Source organism: Sparus aurata, chromosome 21 (assembly GCF_900880675.1).
Source record: "Sparus aurata chromosome 21, fSpaAur1.1, whole genome shotgun sequence".
NCBI lineage: Eukaryota > Metazoa > Chordata > Actinopteri > Spariformes > Sparidae > Sparus > Sparus aurata.
This window is the reverse complement of record NC_044207.1, coordinates 33,201,025-33,218,784: the sequence shown is the minus strand read 5'-3', so window position 1 is coordinate 33,218,784 and position 17,760 is coordinate 33,201,025. Positions and strand designations below refer to the sequence as shown.

Below are 17,760 nucleotides of genomic sequence, written 5' to 3'. Positions count from 1 at the left end.
CGTCATCACTTTAGCCAGGTCTTACATTCAGATCAATGCCGAGCCGGATGTCAGCGGGTTGAAGTGGGAAAAGAAGTGTTAGATAAAACATGTCCAAAGTAACCAGTAAGCTCAGCTGTCGGGAGGAAAACGTACAACGGAGAACTGGAAAAGTAGAAAGTCACTTCTTAGTTTCTCTCCACGTCTGCACTCGTAAGAACATTTCCTCCAGACTTTTGATTTTGTCTGAATCCTCTCTGTTTGATGTGCTCATATATTTTAACCCTGGTAGAGCCGAACATAAAGTGTCCATCAGGAAGGATTTTCTCTCTAAACGTCCTCTCTGAGGGTTAACAGGCCGGGGTTTTGAACCAGCGTATCACCCGGCTTCACTCCGCTGAGGTCACGTCGGTTAACGCCTGAGCGACTCGTTATTTCAGCGGCCACCATCTCATTACGCCGCCGCCTCACCATCCCCGCAGGCTGTGCCTTCTTAATTAGAAAAACAGAAATGAGATTGAAGTTTTGCACTCACTCATATGATTAAAGGACTAATTGATACCAGGATTAATCACAAAACTGTTTCCGCCAATCGCCAGAGAGAGACGCTTAAATCCTCCCAGGCTTATCTGCCTGCCCCCAAAATTAATTTTCAATATCAGGGATTTCCCCCCCAACCTTCAGCTACAAAACCAAACTGTACCGACTTTTGTTCGGCTCTAATGTATTCAAATGACTCTGCATTAATTGTGCATTCAGAAAAGCAATTTGCGTTGCCTGTTGAAATCCTTTTGCTGCTCTTCAGATTGATCGCACGCTCTTCTGTTCCATAATTGATCCAACCTATAACGGATTTTTTAATTAAACCCCGGCTCGGCCCTTCCATCACCTAAATGATGTAAACAACTACTCTCTCCCCTCTTTGGTTCACTTTATAAGCAATTAACAAAGTCTAAGTCCTTCCTGGAGAAGAGTGAGGCTGGAGGAGTCGCACCAGATGTTTGGAGAAAATGGAAAGTAATAGAGAATAGCAGCAGTTATTAGTTTCTGTGAAAGGTAATATCAGGCAGCACGATCGGGGTCAGGAGGAGAGTGTGTGAATAATGCAGACGAACAGGTTTGTTTTGAGAAGAAAAATATCTTCAAGTATTTCTCTGTGACATTAATTATTGCTGAGCATCGATCAAAGTTACAGTTCTGAGACTGGAACATCTCAGCTGAGGCGTTTCTGCTTCAGGACGTGTTTCCAGCAGGTTTGACTGACAGCTGCCCGGCCAGAAAAGCTGCAAAACACAAAATAATTAAAGCCACAAGAGTCGTTGAAATAAAGAACAGTTTACTGTGCGTACAGGTGGAACGTGACTGTCCGACATAATGAAACGTTGTCACTTCACGTCTCTGCAAACCAAAGAGACGCTCACAGTTTTACACGTTATACGAAGCAAATTTACATTTTTACGATCCGCTTCACATGTTTATGAGCAGACTGCTGAGTAAAGAGGTGGAGGTGATGGTGGTGGTGGAGTTAGAGCGCTGCCACGTGTGAAATCGATATTTTTAATGAGACATCAGGACATTTTGCAGCCATGTTCGTTGGCAGCAGGATCAGGTGTTTATAACAAGTCAGAGTGACAATAACTGAGTTGCAGGACATTTGGACGGTGCAGCTTTTCACAGCAATGATTGTAGCAACAAAACCAGGTCTTTCCCTAACCCTAACCCAAAGACAGGGGGACGTATCTGTTTGTGTTTGTGGAGACAGAACAGGGTGTTGTTGGGGAGATTCAGAAGTATTTGGAATAAATAACAGATATTTTTAACGAGGTGTCATTTTCCTTCTATGTTCTGGCAACGAACCCAAGATCTGAACCTTTCCAGCAATAACCAAGCCCAGGAAGGTCACATAAATGTAATTGATTAGGTTGAGGATGACCTTGAAAAAGACCGACTTTATCTGTTGTGTTTGTGTTCCTTCCGTCTTCAGCTGGAGTACACGGCCCGGCTCGACTTCCTGTGGCGCGTCCAGGCCAAAGAGGAGATCAACGAGATGAAGGAGCTGCGGGAACACAACGAGAACATGCTGAGGAACATCCTGCCCAGCCACGTGGCCCGACACTTCCTGGAGAAGGACCGGGACAACGAGGTCGGCACAAAAACCAACACACACACACACACACACATCTCTGAATACTCACAAACAGTGGCGTGCACAGACTTTTTGAAGGGCAGGGGCGAAAATACACACGTTCTGGCCACTGAAAGGGGCACTTTAGCACGCGTTTTGGCTCCCAAGAGGGCACTTTCGTGCGCATTTTGGCTCCCAGGAGGGCACTTTAGCATGCGTTTTGGCTCCAAAGAGGGCACTTTAGCATGCGTTTTGGCTCCCAAGAGGGCACTTTAGCATGCGTTTTGGCTCCAAAGAGGGCACTTTAGCATGCGTTTTGGCTCCAAAGAGGGCACTTTCGTGCACGTTTTGGCTCCCAAGAGGGCACTTTAGCATGCATTTTGGCTCCAAAGAGGGCACTTTAGCATGCGTTTTGGCTCCAAAGAGGGCACTTTAGCGCACGTTTTGGCTCCAAAGAGGGCACTTTCGTGCGCGTTTTGGCTCCCAAGAGGGCACTTTAGCATGCGTTTTGGCTCCAAAGAGGGCACTTTAGCATGCGTTTTGGCTCCAAAGAGGGCACTTTAGCATGCGTTTTGGCTCCCAAGAGGGCACTTTAGTGCGCGTTTTGGCTCCCAGGAGGGCACTTTAGCGCCCGCCCCCTCTGTCCCCCCCCCCGTGCACATCACTGCTCACAGCAGATATTCATGAAACAATCTGTGAGACACAAACATCATCAGAGTAAATATTCAGTTTGATTTATGGGAATTCTGACAGTCGAGTTCCTTCAAAATGCAAAAAAACACAAGATTCACATCGTCCCTTTTACTGTGTTTGGTTTTTAAAATGTTTATCTTCACATTTTGTGGATACAACTCCGTAGTTCTGTGTAGTGTTCTGTAGTTTGTGGTGGTGAGTCACATCTCAACCAATGCCTGAACCCAACGAAACGGACGTGTTCTGGTTTCTTTCCTCCTGTGTGACAGGACACTGAATATATTTGGGTCGTGGACAAAACCAGACACACAAGGACGTCATCTCGAGCTTTTTCGGAAAACACTGATTGACATTTAGAGCCCTAACTAATCGATTAATCAAGGAAATAATCAACAGTTTGATCAACGATGAAAACAATCGTTTGGTGCAGTTTATGCGGACGATGTGAAACACTTCATTCAGAGGTAAAGCTCACCTGAAATGTTCTTAATGATCCCGTGAAGCAGGAAGTGGTTCTGATAGTCAAAAGTGTCGCTGTAAAATGTTGTGATACTGACCGAAACGATGGTTAAGATCAGAACCGCTGATCCGAACAAAGACAGATATTTTCAGTGAACCGGTAACCGACAGGCTGAAGTCTCAACACAACAGTTGCTGAATTTCAGTGTTCAGCTGCACATTTTTCATCACAAACCTGCTCTGAAATTAGTCCTCTGCTTTCAGTATAATTTGCTCCCTCAGCCTCGGTGTTCCAGCCGGCGAAGAAAAGAAAAGGCTCGGTAATCGCTTTTCAAACAACTGTACAGAGAGAGGGAGGGAGGTTCATTCAGCTGTGCATTTGATTTGATTTTAATAACATGTTGTCAGTCAGCAGCAGAGAACACAGTGAGTTGTCTCTCCGTCGCAGCGATGACTCAGCTGCCCCGACTCTGCTCAGAGTCAAACTTTACAAAGTTTTCTCTCTTTGTTCACCTTATCGCTGCTGCCCTTTCTCTTTTGTGCCGTTAACGAGCAGAGCGGCTCTATTCAACGGACAAAACACACAAACCTGACAGCTCCGGTGTGTGTCGGACGATGTTTCAGCCTGTTAATGTTGAATTTCATGACCTGTTTTTCAGATCGTCACAGAATTGAACACGGAAAACATCATCTCGGATGTGTTTGTTTCAGTTTGTTGGATAAAGTTGCAGCAAACATAAATGTTGCTGATGTACGTTTGACAAATCCTCGGTTCTGTTCAGGGAAAGATGATGTTTAAACTGTCCTGACACCTCATCAAAAAGGTGGATGGAAATATTGAGCCCTCTCGTTAAAATCATCGGGTTTTGTTCCCACAAACCAGACTGGAAACTGTCCTGACACCTCGTTAAAAACACCAAAACATCGTCAAAAATATCTATAATCTATGAATATATAAACGCAGCTGGAAACATGTCGGGGTTTCATTAAAATTACTCTTGTTTTGTTGCAAACATGGCTGCAAAATGTCCTGACAACTGTTGTTGCTGATGGTCCAGTTGGGTTTAGGAAAAGTTTAGAATACCTGGTTTTGTTGTTGTAAAATATCAAGACGTCTGTAACGATCTGACAGAATCAACCTGAAAGACGACAGAACTTTGTGCTGAATCGAACGAAGACGAAAATCTAAATAAAATATTTTGCATTTTTTGTTTAATGTAGGAGAAAAAGGTGACGAGAAAACATAATTCTGCCGCCTTCTGCCGAACCAACCCGATAACGAGCGCTGGTTCTGGTCGGCAGAGCGGACAGTTATCGCTCGGCGGAGTCAAATCGCCGTATTGTCCTCGACGGTTCCGTCAGGATCCAATCTTCCGTTTCCTCCCGACAGAAGGCGAGCGGCCGATGAATTATGAATGTCAGGAGAGGAGAGCTGATATCATTCTGCTGCCGTGTCTGCTCCTAATTAAAAAGGACGTGATTAAAAATGCATCCATTAGGATAGGCTGGGTCCTAATCACTCGTTACATTATTAATCAGGCTGTTTATTGTTCCGCGATTTAGATCCTGGAGAACCGGGTCGTTAACGGGCCGACGAGGTGTTGATGATGCTCTGAATTAATCAGGCGTCAGAAAGCTGAGTGTCGTTTATATCAGCGTTTGCATTTAAAGCTTGATTAGTATTGGTTGTGATTGGGAGCAGTCGGCAGGTTTCAGAGCCTTGCTCGAGGACACTTGAGCAGCTGGAGGTTCTGATCGCTCACAGCAGAACAATCGGGTTGATTTGAAGTTGCAGCAGTTTTGTCAGTTTAGTTCTGACTTCTGACTGTTCACGTGTGTTTACCGTGCTAGACTTCCTGTTGAGGTGCGTTCTGACGTTCAGCCCAAAAGTCTCAAACAATGTTCAAACCAGAGAAATCCACAAGTTTACCAAAAGTTTCATCTGGTCGTCCGTCGCTGTGACTTCTGGGAGAATCAGAGAGCGAGGAAGAAAAACGACAAATTAGAAACGTAACACGGATCAAACTTTTTCTGGTATTTATAAATCGTTTTTTGGTCGTTCCTCGCTTTCCTCGCTAGTGATTGAATCCAGACGAGCCTCTGAGTGAAGTCAGCACTCAGCAGAGACTCTGGTTCTGGTTCTGGTTCTGTGTCTCCTCTCTGTAACGCTACGTTCATGAAGTAAAGTCCATCCCCCTCCAGCTCCAGTCAGCAGTCAGCAGAACAGAACCTGGAGGTCCGCTCTGGTTCAACAGGAGTGAAGAGAAATCACCTTTTTAATCCCACAAGTTAGAAAGTCGTCTCTGAGTTCTGCTCCCGCCGGATCAGAACAGAACCTGATGAGACTCCAGGTGTTTATTCCTCCTGAAGTTCTGTATCTGCACCAACTCCTCCTCTTCTATGAAACAAACCACAGCGATTCTAAAATGTTTTCCACAACCACATCTTAAAGACTTACTGAACAATGTATTAGTTATGACGAGGAGCTCTGACTAACACTCCTCTTTGTATTTATCTCGCTGTGCAGTGTAGAAACATTTCCTTTGGTTCATATTTAAGGCTTCATTTTGAGGATGAAACCTGCGTCGACTGACGCGCTCCTGAAGAGAAGAACCAACAAATTCAATTAGTGCGACTTTCACCAACTCTGACTTTGAAGCTGTGACATTTGACTGAGCTCATTAAGTGTGTGTGGTGTCAGCGAGGATGTCACTGTGGAGTCAAAGGGTTATTTTCACAAGAGCGTAATTACATTAAAAAGGCATAAAGCAGCATACAGAGAGAGCGAGGGAGGAGGAGGAGGAGAGGGAGGAGAGGAGGAAGGAGAGGAGGAGAGGAGGGAGGGAGGAGGAGGAGGAGGAGGAGGAGAGCGAGGAGAAGAGGAGGAGGAGGAGAGGCAGGGAGGAGAGGAGGAGGAGGAGGAGGAGAGGGAGGAGAGGAGGAGGAGGAGGAGGAGGAGGAGGAGAGGAGAGGGAGGAGGAGGAGGAGGGGAGGAGGAAGGAGGAGGAGGAGAGGAGGAGAGGGAGGAGGAGAGGGAGGAGAGGAGGCGGAGGAGGAGGAGAGGGAGGAGGAGGAGGAGGAGGAGGAGGAGGGAGAAGCCCGGCTGCTCCTTAATTATTAAAATGAAATGTTGAACTCTGGCTGGACACCATGTTTATCAGCCAATTATTCAAATATTTCCATAATGACGTGATGAATCGCTCCATGTGACATTAGTATGTGAGGACAAGCTGCTTCATGTCAACAGGCGGCTGCTGCTCGCTCATGTGTCCACAGCGCCCCCCGGTGGTCAGACGGCGTACTGCAGCTGCAGCTGCAGCGTCACAAACCTCTCAACAAGTCTGAACATCAAGAGTCACTTTAAGTCTTAATTATTGTTTTTTTCTTATTATTTTTTGTGATATAGATTATTATTTGACATTCCTGAGAAAAAGGAGCTGATCTGCTTCAGTGTGTGACACAATTCACCCGGATTAAAATCAAATGATCTGATTAAAGACTGAAAATCAAAAGTGCAATCAAAAAAAAAATCAATCAATATATGTTTTTTTTATTCACAAGTTTGCATCAACAGAATTCTAAAACTGAAAAACTCGACTCTTCCAACTATATTAACTTGATTTATTTAATTTATTTTGAACGTGTAGAAACAAAAGAAAAACAAAAAGTGAAATAAGAAGAATAAAACAATGAAAACACGTTTTTTTTTTGCATCTCCATCTCGTATTTCTGACAGTACACGTTTGATCCGTCCTCACAGGAGCTGTACTCGCAGTCCTACGACGCCGTGGGCGTGATGTTCGCATCCATCCCGGGCTTCGCCGACTTCTATTCCCAGACCGAGATGAACAACCAGGGAGTGGAGTGCCTGAGGCTGCTCAACGAAATCATCGCTGACTTTGACGAGGTGAGACTGCAGCGGAGGTGCGCCCGCTTTAACTTTCAGACGTCGTCTCAGACGTCCTCCGTTTTTAAATGAAAGCATCCATCTTCTCCCCCAGAACACTTCAGAACAGATTAATGCCAAGGCAGAGAACATCAGCTCACCTCTGCAGGTGATCAGGAGGCATTTATCTCAGACAGAGGACACCAAACACTCAGCATACAAATATTATGAGCACCTTCCTTCATGGTGAATCAGAGTTAGGAGTTACAGAAGCTGTGTGGTAGCAGGAGTGTGTCCACCGTCAGGATTCCTCTGAAAAGATCCGTCAAGTTCACTGCAGAACAAATATGATTTTTTTTTTGTTTGTTTCTTGCACAAGCTAGAAAAGCTGCACGTTTGATAGTTTCACGTTTGTGAAAGTTTGAAGTCTCATTCTTCAGTCGTACGTGAATAAAAATCACATATGGAAACTAAAGAAAAACATTTGTGGACCCAACAGAGAGTTTTTGTTTAGTTTCTTATTAAAGACTGAAACTGAATACTACAATAATAATATTGTAGTTTATCATCCACAGATGTTCTACACCGTGTGCCTCCTCAGAAATCATCTCGACTGCTGTTAAAACCCGACAGCAGGCTAACGTTTGCGGCTAACGTTAGCAGGTTCTGCTAACGTTAGCAGGTTCTGCTGACGCCACAGTGCTTCTGTAGCCACACGTTCAGTTTACTGTCGTCAGCTTCAGTTTCAGTCTTTAATAAGAAACTAAAAACATAAAGAATAGAAGCCGTGTGTCTCTGTCGGGTCCACAAATGTTTTTCTTTAGTTCCATTTTGGTGCAAGTTTCACTTTCACTTCCTGACCAGCTGGACTTCCTCTGACAAGTCAAGACTCGACACTCCTGCATTATGTAGGTCAGGAGTGAAGTTTTACATTCAGGATATCTTCAAATTAATTCACAATTTTTACTGGAAAACTATCTCTTACTCACACTGCTTAAACAGAAATGTTTCACTTTAAAATAAGCAGAAGAAAGAGCTTCAGGTTGAGCTGCAGCGAGCGCTCATGGCACATCATGGCTCCCTGTGGACGCACTGAAGTCTGGAGGAGCTCCTGTTCCTGACGGAGCCTCGACGTGAGAACATATCAAAGTCAGACAGACAGACAGACAGACAGACAGTCAGACAGTCAGACAGTCAGTCAGACAGACAGTCAGACAGACAGACAGACAGACAGACAGACAGTCAGACAGTCAGTCAGACAGACAGACAGATAGACAGTCAGTCAGACAGACAGTCAGACAGACAGACAGACAGACAGACAGTCAGACAGACAGACAGTCAGTCAGACAGACAGACAGACAGACAGACAGACAGTCAGTCAGACAGACAGACAGACAGTCAGACAGACAGACAGACAGACAGACAGACAGTCAGACAGACAGACAGACAGACAGACAGTCAGACAGACAGACAGTCAGTCAGACAGACAGTCAGACAGACAGTCAGACAGTCAGACAGTCAGTCAGACAGACAGTCAGATAGACAGTCAGTCAGACAGACAGTCAGACAGTCAGACAGACAGACAGACAGACAGTCAGACAGACAGACAGACAGTCAGACAGACAGACAGACAGTCAGTCAGACAGACAGACAGACAGACAGACAGACAGACAGACAGACAGACAGACAGACAGACAGTCAGACAGTCAGACAGTCAGTCAGACAGACAGACAGACAGACAGACAGTCAGTCAGACAGACAGTCAGACAGTCAGACAGACAGACAGACAGACAGACAGTCAGACAGACAGACAGACAGACAGTCAGACAGTCAGTCAGACAGACAGTCAGATAGACAGTCAGTCAGACAGACAGACAGACAGACAGACAGTCAGACAGACAGACAGACAGACAGACAGTCAGACAGTCAGACAGACAGACAGTCAGACAGACAGTCAGACAGTCAGACAGTCAGTCAGACAGACAGTCAGATAGACAGTCAGTCAGACAGACAGTCAGACAGTCAGACAGACAGACAGACAGACAGTCAGACAGACAGACAGACAGTCAGACAGACAGACAGACAGACAGACAGACAGACAGACAGTCAGACAGTCAGACAGTCAGTCAGACAGACAGACAGACAGACAGACAGTCAGTCAGACAGACAGTCAGACAGACAGACAGACAGACAGACAGACAGACAGTCAGACAGACAGACAGACAGACAGTCAGACAGACAGTCAGTCAGACAGTCAGACAGACAGTCAGCGTGTCAGACAGACTGGCTGGCTGCCTCGGGCCACTCTCCTCACTTGACACACTTTTTTCCTCACACATGAAGAAGTCAGTTGTTCGTCTCTCCGTCAGTGAGCAGGTCCTGAGAGAGACGCAGCGTCAGACGGCAGCGAGCAATGACGAGCAGAGGACGAGTTGAAGATTTTTATTTGTATTTGTGTCTCAGAACATTTGCAGGGACAGAAAAGTGACTCTCTCTCTCTGAATCTGTGTGTCACAGCTGCTCGGTGAGGATCGCTTCCAGGACATCGAGAAGATCAAGACGATCGGCAGCACCTACATGGCCGTCTCCGGTCTGTCCCCGGAGAAACAGGTGAGACCCTGCAGGTGTCGTTCAGACTTTAACACAGCTCGGTGACTCAGCGCTCTGTCTGCATGCTGACCTGCAGCACTGTGAGCACGATGAGGAGTTAATGTGGATCAAAAACACAAACAGAAAAGTCTTAGATTCAATCAGAGCTCGTTTATGGTCCTCTAAACATCTCAGGAGGCCTGACGATCAGCTGTTGTTTGGCTTTGACATTTGGGATTTCTACCTGCTGACTGGACTGATTGCAGTGGATTGTACCACCTGTTGAACAGTGTGTGGAGGCTGGCTCCTTATTAATGACTGAGAGCAGCTCGGGGCGTTCACCTCACAGCCAATCAGAGCGTGATGACGCCTTTTTGTGTAGGCTTAAAAGAGGAGGGGAACCACGTCAGTCTGGTTCTGTCCCGGTTCCACCGCAGACGTCATCCTCACAGACTGTCAGCCAGAATCCATCATCTGAACGTCTCTGCTTCCTCCAACCGAGCAGTCAGGAGTCCCAGTTCAACCTGCATCTCGGCTCAGCCTCTGACTGGCTGCTACGAGGAAGAAATGCATTTACGCTGCAGATCATGTGCTCACATCGTGGTTATGAATCAATCAATCAATCCTTTATTTTCAGGGAAGGCCAATTGAGAACAAGCTCTCTTTTCCAACGACGCCCTGAGTACAAAATACATGGAAACACAATATGATCATAAATCATGTTTACATTCAGACTGCAGAACATTGAACAACAGGCATTTGAAACTATCTAAAGAAATAAGATGATTCATTTACTGTTTAAAATCAAGGACTCTTGTCAACAAATGTGCAAATTACAAGTTCTAAATGAGATAAAACTTGAGAGATAATCAGGTAAAACATGCAGCAGGGCCTTGTAGATAAAACCATGCAGTGCTGTTCCCTCCTTACAGATCAAGATGGCATCAAACGTTGTGGTAAAGAACACAGTGATGAGTTCTAAACCCATCACCTGTAATAAAACAAAGTGCAGAATGATACTCTGCATCAATGCTGAGAGAGCAGCATGCATGTAGATGACATCAACATGATCTAGAACAGGTTAAAAAAGTGGCCTGAACAAGTTGTTTTCTACAATTTAAAATAAAACAATGATGATAATTTACTAGTTTTTTTATTAGTTTTTTTTTAGTGAGTTCAGAAATATGAATTTTAAAAGACAGCTTATCATCCATCCAGGTATTAGTAATTAGAAACCCTTTCAGTAGGAGTCCCATTCAATGTAGAGATACTACTGTTTATAAGAGAAGAAGGTGAAATAGAGATTTTGATGCTATCGTAAAAGTGTCCGTAGCACTCCCATTAATAATTAGATTAGTGAACGGGGTCCAGCAAAAAGGCGAAATTAACCACCTAAAACAAGACTCACGTAAACATTTTTACACCAGGTCAAGTGTATGTTGTATAGGTAAAATTCACACCGCTTTACATCGCTGTCAGACCGCGCTTTCTTTTGGCACTACATTTTCTCAACCGCAGAACCCCCGTATCCCGGCTGGACGAGAGGTTTACTTTCGATAAAAACGAAACTTAACTCTCCGTGTCCTTCCACATTAGCGCTCATGCGTAGGGATACGGGGGTTCTGCATTTGAGAAAATGTAGTGCCAAAAGAAAGCGCAGTCTGACAGCGATGTAAAGCGGTGTGAATTTTACCTATACAACGTACACTTGACCTGATATAGATTTTTTTACGTGAGCCTTGTTTTAGGTGGTTAAAAACACCAACTATCCCTTTAATACACTTAAAAAGTTTGACTGATAACCATCAGCGAGCACGGCTTGAAATCTGTCTGATAGATTCGTTTTTGAACCAGTTAAGGGATTTCCTATCAGAACCAATTAAATAAATGGTTTCAAGGCACTTTAGAACTAATGAGTGGTTCACTGGGTCAAATATCTCAGAGAGGTCAACAGAAACAGCAGCAGGCCGTGACGATATCGTTAACATCTTTAGTTGTTGCTGTAAGTGCTGTGTGCAGATCTGTAGCCAGACTGATGAAGATTTAAAATGTTAAAAGTAGATAAAACTTGTTCAGTTGACTGTTAACAAGCTGCTCTAATAAACAAGGCAGTTTAGAGATAATTGTTGAAGTCATCCACAGAACCACATTTGTGCAGTGGAGAAACAAGAGCAGTTTCCACACAGCTTGAATAATTCCAGTTATTAGAGTGAAATTAAAAGTATGCGTCAGAGCATGAGTTATATCAGGAGCAGCGAGCAGTAAAAGATTTGGATCCAACTGATCAGCGCCGCCAGACTTTTTAGGACCCAGACTAAAGAGGATGTGTTTAGTATTTTGTAGAGTTTGTACAGCGCGCCAGCAGCAAACCTTCCACAGCGTATTCATTAATATTAATCTAATCCAATTAATTCCTGCCTCTTGAGAGGTTAAATCTGATTCATATTCTTGTCCATATTAGTGGAGATGGACCGGGTCAAAGTGCCGCTCCTCCCACAGGTCCTCCCTGAGAGCAGGTGACGGGCTGAAGAGGTTCTGAAACACAGTGGACCGGTCTCCAGGGAACCCACGAGGGCCAGAGCTTAGATTATTTTTTACTTTGAAAGTTTTCACACTAATTGTCCGCAAACCTCATGAAACTGTCGTCAATACTTCTTTCTGTAGCTGAGATAATTATTTTTGCATGCTGGTTCTTCTTTCCACTTCAACACTTCAACCTTCTTCAAGAACAACACAGTGATTTACAACAAACAACAGACTGTCACTGAAGAGACAGAAAAACAGACAAAAACTGAGTTTTATATCCCAATCACCAAAATGAATGTTGTTGATGTTTGGGTTTGGTTTGGAGACGATCGAGTTCTTCTCTGGTTCTGTCGCCACAAACGCAGCTGGAAATACAAAATAAAAAACAAAATGAACCTGGACGTCAGACCTCATTGTATTCTGGTGAATCACAAAGCAGCTGTACAGTCGTTTCTCATGAAATTACGTTTCCAGAATTCAGAACCGGACAGTTTGACGCTCAGCGACGCTCAGAGGTGAAGAGGGTTTTACCCGGCCCTCCTGCTGAGCCTCGTTTAGCTCCGGAGCTGCTGCGCTCGACCTGTGTGATGCTCTGAGGAGGCGTAAATACCACAGGAAGCTCAAGTGTGGTGCCGTCACATCAGAGGTGACCTCACGGAGACAGCGAGTGAGAAGGACTCAGTAAATGTAGTGGCAGCACGAGACGCTGCAGTCAAAGAGTCAGCAAACCTGAAGATGCAGAATCCTCCGTCACGCAGCACTTGTGACCGCCGCGTCTCTGACACGTCGACACTCTGGGTGCTCTCGGCTCAGCTGACTCACTCTCTCCCTCTTCTTCTCTCCCTCTTCTTCTCTCCCTCTTCTTCTCTCCCTCTTCTTCTCTCCCTCTCTGCCTCCCACAGCAATGTGAAGATAAATGGGGTCACCTGTGTGCGTTGGCCGACTTCGCCATCGCCCTCAAAGAGAGCATCCAGGAGATCAACAAGCACTCGTTCAACAACTTTGAGCTGAGGATCGGTAAGAGCAGCGCGTCACTCCGAGAAAGATCCATTCTTTTCTTACCTCCTGTTTCTTTTTATTCATGTTTCTTTGGGTCACATCCCCCTCTTTATCTCTACCAGCTGTCTTCTGCTGCCAGTAACAGTTAGAGTGTCGTCATTACTGATCAATCCATCGTTTCCTTCATCACTTCAGTATCTGTGCAGCTGATATCCCACATAGTAAACAAACTGAAGGGAAATATTCTAACACCCATTTTGCTCATTTAACTGACTGACTTCTGACTCTGAAGTTTCTCTCTTTCACTGAACTGAGTCGACCTTAATCAGCTCGCTAACTCATCGTTAAACACACTTCATTCAAACATTATGAATAAACAAACTAAAACTCAGAGGTTTGGTCCAAATAATTCAGGGTAAGATGTGAAAATATGAAGCCCTCTGTGTGACTGATCACCTGTGTGTCTGCGGCAGGTATGGCCCACGGCTCGGTGGTGGCGGGGGTGATCGGCGCCAAGAAGCCTCAGTACGACATCTGGGGGAAGACGGTGAACCTGGCCAGCCGGATGGACAGCACGGGCGTCAGCGGCAAGATCCAGGTCCCCGAGGACACCTACCTGATCCTGAAGGAGCGCGGCTTCGCCTTCGAGTACCGCGGGGAGATCTACGTGAAGGGCATCAGCGAGCAGGAGGGCAAGATCCGAACGCACTTCCTGCTGGGCCGCGTGCAGCCCAACCCGCTCATCATGCAGCCGCGCAAAATCACCGGCCAGTACTCGCTGGCGGCGGTGGTGCTCGGCCTGGTGCAGTCGCTCAACAGGCAGAAGCAGAAGCAGATCCTCAACGAGAACAACAACTCGGGCATCATGAAGGGCCACCACCACTACAACCGGAGGACGTTGTTAGCGCCCGGGGGCTCCGAGGTGGGAGGGGGGCATCACACGGAGGTGGCTGATAAGACTGAGCTGTCCTGAAGAGCAGACCGGAGCTTCAGGTCCACACAGAACAGAACCGCCAGAGGCCGAGCTGCTCTGCAGGCTGAATGATCCCAGTGGTTGAGTTACAGTTCAGTGGGAGCAGCTGAGGAGCACCGAGCCACATCCAGCAGAGACGGAGGAGCGGGTGGAGGCTCGGCTTCAAGACGCCCGTCACTCTGATTCATGTATTCTTCTTTTAGGTTGTGATTACTGATGGCTGCTGGGAGAACAACAGACCAATCAGAGCGCTGTAGGCAGGACAGATAACAGAGACGCCATGTTTCTGCAGCACAGCCTCCAAACATGAATTAAATCCATTATTAGGTTTCATAAACAAGTTTAACCTTCTGATCTTGAGTTGTTCGTCGCTGCAGGTGTATGAACAGACAGGTGTGAGAGGTCATAGAGGCAGAACTCTCAGATCCAATCAGCTCGGGTCCATTTCATGACAGCCGTTTCTGTGAAAACACCTCCTGACAACAAGTCTCTCTTATATATTGTCCCAGAAATTAATCTGAACTATATTATTGTGTAGTGTCGTAGGTCAGGCGGTGGTGCCTCAGAGAAGAAGGTGCTGGGTTCGAGACCCGGCTGGGTTCTAGTCCCGGCTGGGTTCTGTGTGGGTTCTCTGCAGGGTCCTCCTACAGTCCAGTGATGCATGTGAGGTTAATCAGTGACTCTAAATTGCCCGTAAGTGAATGTCAGGTGAATTTGTCCCTATATGTCATACGCCCACCTGTCGCTGATGTACAGGTGTCAGCAGGAGACACAGCGAGCCAATCAGCATCCCCGGAGGTAGAGCAGGTGTGAGGCGTGGCCGAGGTGAGGGAGGAGCTTCAACAAGTTTGTTCGTGTTTTGGTGAGAAACACTGAATGTAAACAGAAACTTTGTTGTTCGTTTACAAGAAAACTCCCCGGGGCAGCTGCACGCCTCCGGCCGGCGACTGAGCAGCATGATCCTTTAAAGTGTCTCTGGCTCCTCCCACTCCGGTCTAACTCAACCAATGAGATCACGTCTGCCTCCTGAAACAGCTCAGCTTCTGATGAGTGTTTGCAGAACTGGAACTCCACTTGTTCCTGATGAGGAGGAGGAGGAGGAGGTGGAGGAGGTGTTGGGGTAGGGAGGGAGGGACTGGACCGGACCGGACCGGACCGGACCGCTGCGTCCTGTTTCCACCCACCCTCATCTGTTCGATGTCTGTTCGATCCCCTCGGACTGTCTGACGTTCCTCCTGTCGTTTCCACTTCCCCTTTTTATGTCGCCCGCCCGGCCACCGACCCGCCCCGAACCCAGAACCCCCGCCCCGCTCTGACCCTCGCCCGGTGTCGATGTTTCTTTTTTGTATTTCTTTTATATATGAGAACACAATAAAGGGGTCTAATTTTTTATACAAGCCACGTGTCTGGTTGCCTTTATTTGTCTAAAGATATCATATCTGACAATCATTCATTCCTTAATATTATGTTATTTTAGCATATTAGGATATTCTGGGATGATTTATCAGCCTGTACACATTCACACACAGTCAGTTATAACAGTTAAACAATAAACTTCAGTGGGAATTTGATAATTAAACATCTTTTTCTGCATCAGAAATACTTTATTGGTCCATCCCCCATTTATTGGTGTATATATTGATATATTGATAATATATTCATGCATGTTGGGGTTTGGACATCGTTACCTGTCCGAAACAACCAGACCTGAGTTCACTTCCATCAGAATCTGTCAATCTTTGTCATATTTCAGGACTTCTTCCAGTATTCCTGAGCGTCCTCACTCTTCTGTTTTAATACATTGAATAAAAACACTACAGTTAAAACAGGAAACTTCTCACGAGGCTGCTGAGCGTTCTGTTCTTTGCACTTTGCTGCAGAGAAAAACCTGCGTCTCTCTTTTCCTCACCGGAGAAAAGAACTCTGTCTTCTTGTAAAGAAGGTTTTTGATGAATCACATCGTCAGCTGAGCGAGGAGAGAAGGAGGTGCTGCAGATGAAACCCGACACCGGCTGGATGGTCCCGCACCATCTGGACTCTGGGTGACTGAGCTGAGGGTTGATGATCAGTGTCAGACCCGATCATCTGTACTGTTCACACACACACACACACACACAGGAAAATGTTTTTACGATCGTGTTTAATTGAGCTGTCCAACAGTTTGGATGGTCTCTCTTCATCTTACGGCCGTCTGCAGGTCTGCTAAAGGTTTTTACACTCTTCAGAGACTCAGCTGGTTCCAGTGAAAGAGGAGTGAGTGTTTGGGTCTGAGGAACACCGTCAGAACCACCTATAGATCATCTGGATCAGGTTTGTGTGGGTGTTTTAACCTCTGATGATCAGCAGGAACCAGAAACAGATGCAGCAGAAAGCATAAATCAACTAAAACATATACATTATTACAGATTCATCCACCCAGCAGTGCAGGGAACTGTTAATGATGGTTCAAACCTCCTGCAATGTGAACAAACCTCCACTAGATGTCAGAGGACGCTCAGTCAGAACCCGACGAGGTTCTTCTGTGACTGACGGAGGAAGATCTCATCCCATCTGTTGTCATGGTGCTGGACCGACGGATCGACCTGAGAGCAGCAGGAGGAAGAGTTCTGTGGCAGACGGATTCTGTCAAACAATAAATGATGATAAACAACATGATGTGATGAAGACAAAAACATGCATTTACAGTTTTAACTTTTATTAATCTCACATGTATGATGAGCACAAACACGACGTACCTGCTGCAGCGCGTCAACACTCAGGAAGGTTTCAGCTTCTGATGTCTCAGATAATTATTTAACTGAATTAAACCTCAGAAACATGTTTGTCTTGTTCAAAAAGACCAAAGAAAGAAATCTGAATCATAAACTGATCTGCATTTTTGGTCTTTTTATACATTATTACATGTTTGATCCGAGTAACTCCTCGTCACACTCGTACTCACAACTTCTGTTTCTTTGTGATGAATCAAAAACATGATTGTTATAATTTATTGTGATGTTTTGTGTGAAATCCATCAGTCAGTCTGAAGTTTGCGCCACAGATCTGATGAACCTGATGAACCTGATGAACTGTGGATTTGGGCGACGCGTCTGCACCTGAAGACTCGCAGACCGACAGGAAACAACACGAGCTGTCATCAAGTGACGCTCAAACATGGCGGACAAAGTTGGCGTCAGTGTTGCTCCGACATATAACCATGCTGTGTGCACGCCACGCTGGGCTGTAGATGCTCAAGTCTATTATTTTTTTGGCTATTAGTTCATTTTGGATTTCATGGTGCATTCAGCAGGTGAGACTGCTTCATGATGGAGGTCAGAGAGAGCAAACCAAGACTCCAGCTGAAGGTTCATCTTTGTGTCTTTTTCTACCTGTGTTCCTCCATGTTCTCCCCTCAGCAGAGACTACACACCCACGTTTAATATTTTAGAGTCGATTTCAGACCAACACAGAATTTCTACCATGCACTGAATTTGATGTATTGTCATTTTCACTGCGTGTGAAAGTTGCAGATGAGAGCTTTAAATGTCCCCC

General features: G+C 45.7%; 1 protein-coding gene across 2 annotated transcripts in view; it reads left to right on the top strand.

The window, feature by feature from the left end:
• The window catches only part of adcy8 (adenylate cyclase 8 (brain)), a 77,160-nt gene extending 61,818 nt beyond the window's left edge, over positions 1–15,342 (top strand). For both annotated transcript variants that reach the window (XM_030403669.1, XM_030403670.1), the window contains 5 exons: positions 1,964–2,122; positions 7,017–7,163; positions 9,660–9,752; positions 13,160–13,274; positions 13,730–15,342. In XM_030403669.1, the coding sequence (XP_030259529.1) occupies positions 1,964–2,122; positions 7,017–7,163; positions 9,660–9,752; positions 13,160–13,274; positions 13,730–14,229 (1,014 nt within the window). In that variant the 3' untranslated portion in view covers positions 14,230–15,342. The remainder of the gene's footprint in view (positions 1–1,963; positions 2,123–7,016; positions 7,164–9,659; positions 9,753–13,159; positions 13,275–13,729) is intronic.
• The last annotated feature ends 2,418 nt before the right edge of the window (positions 15,343–17,760 follow it).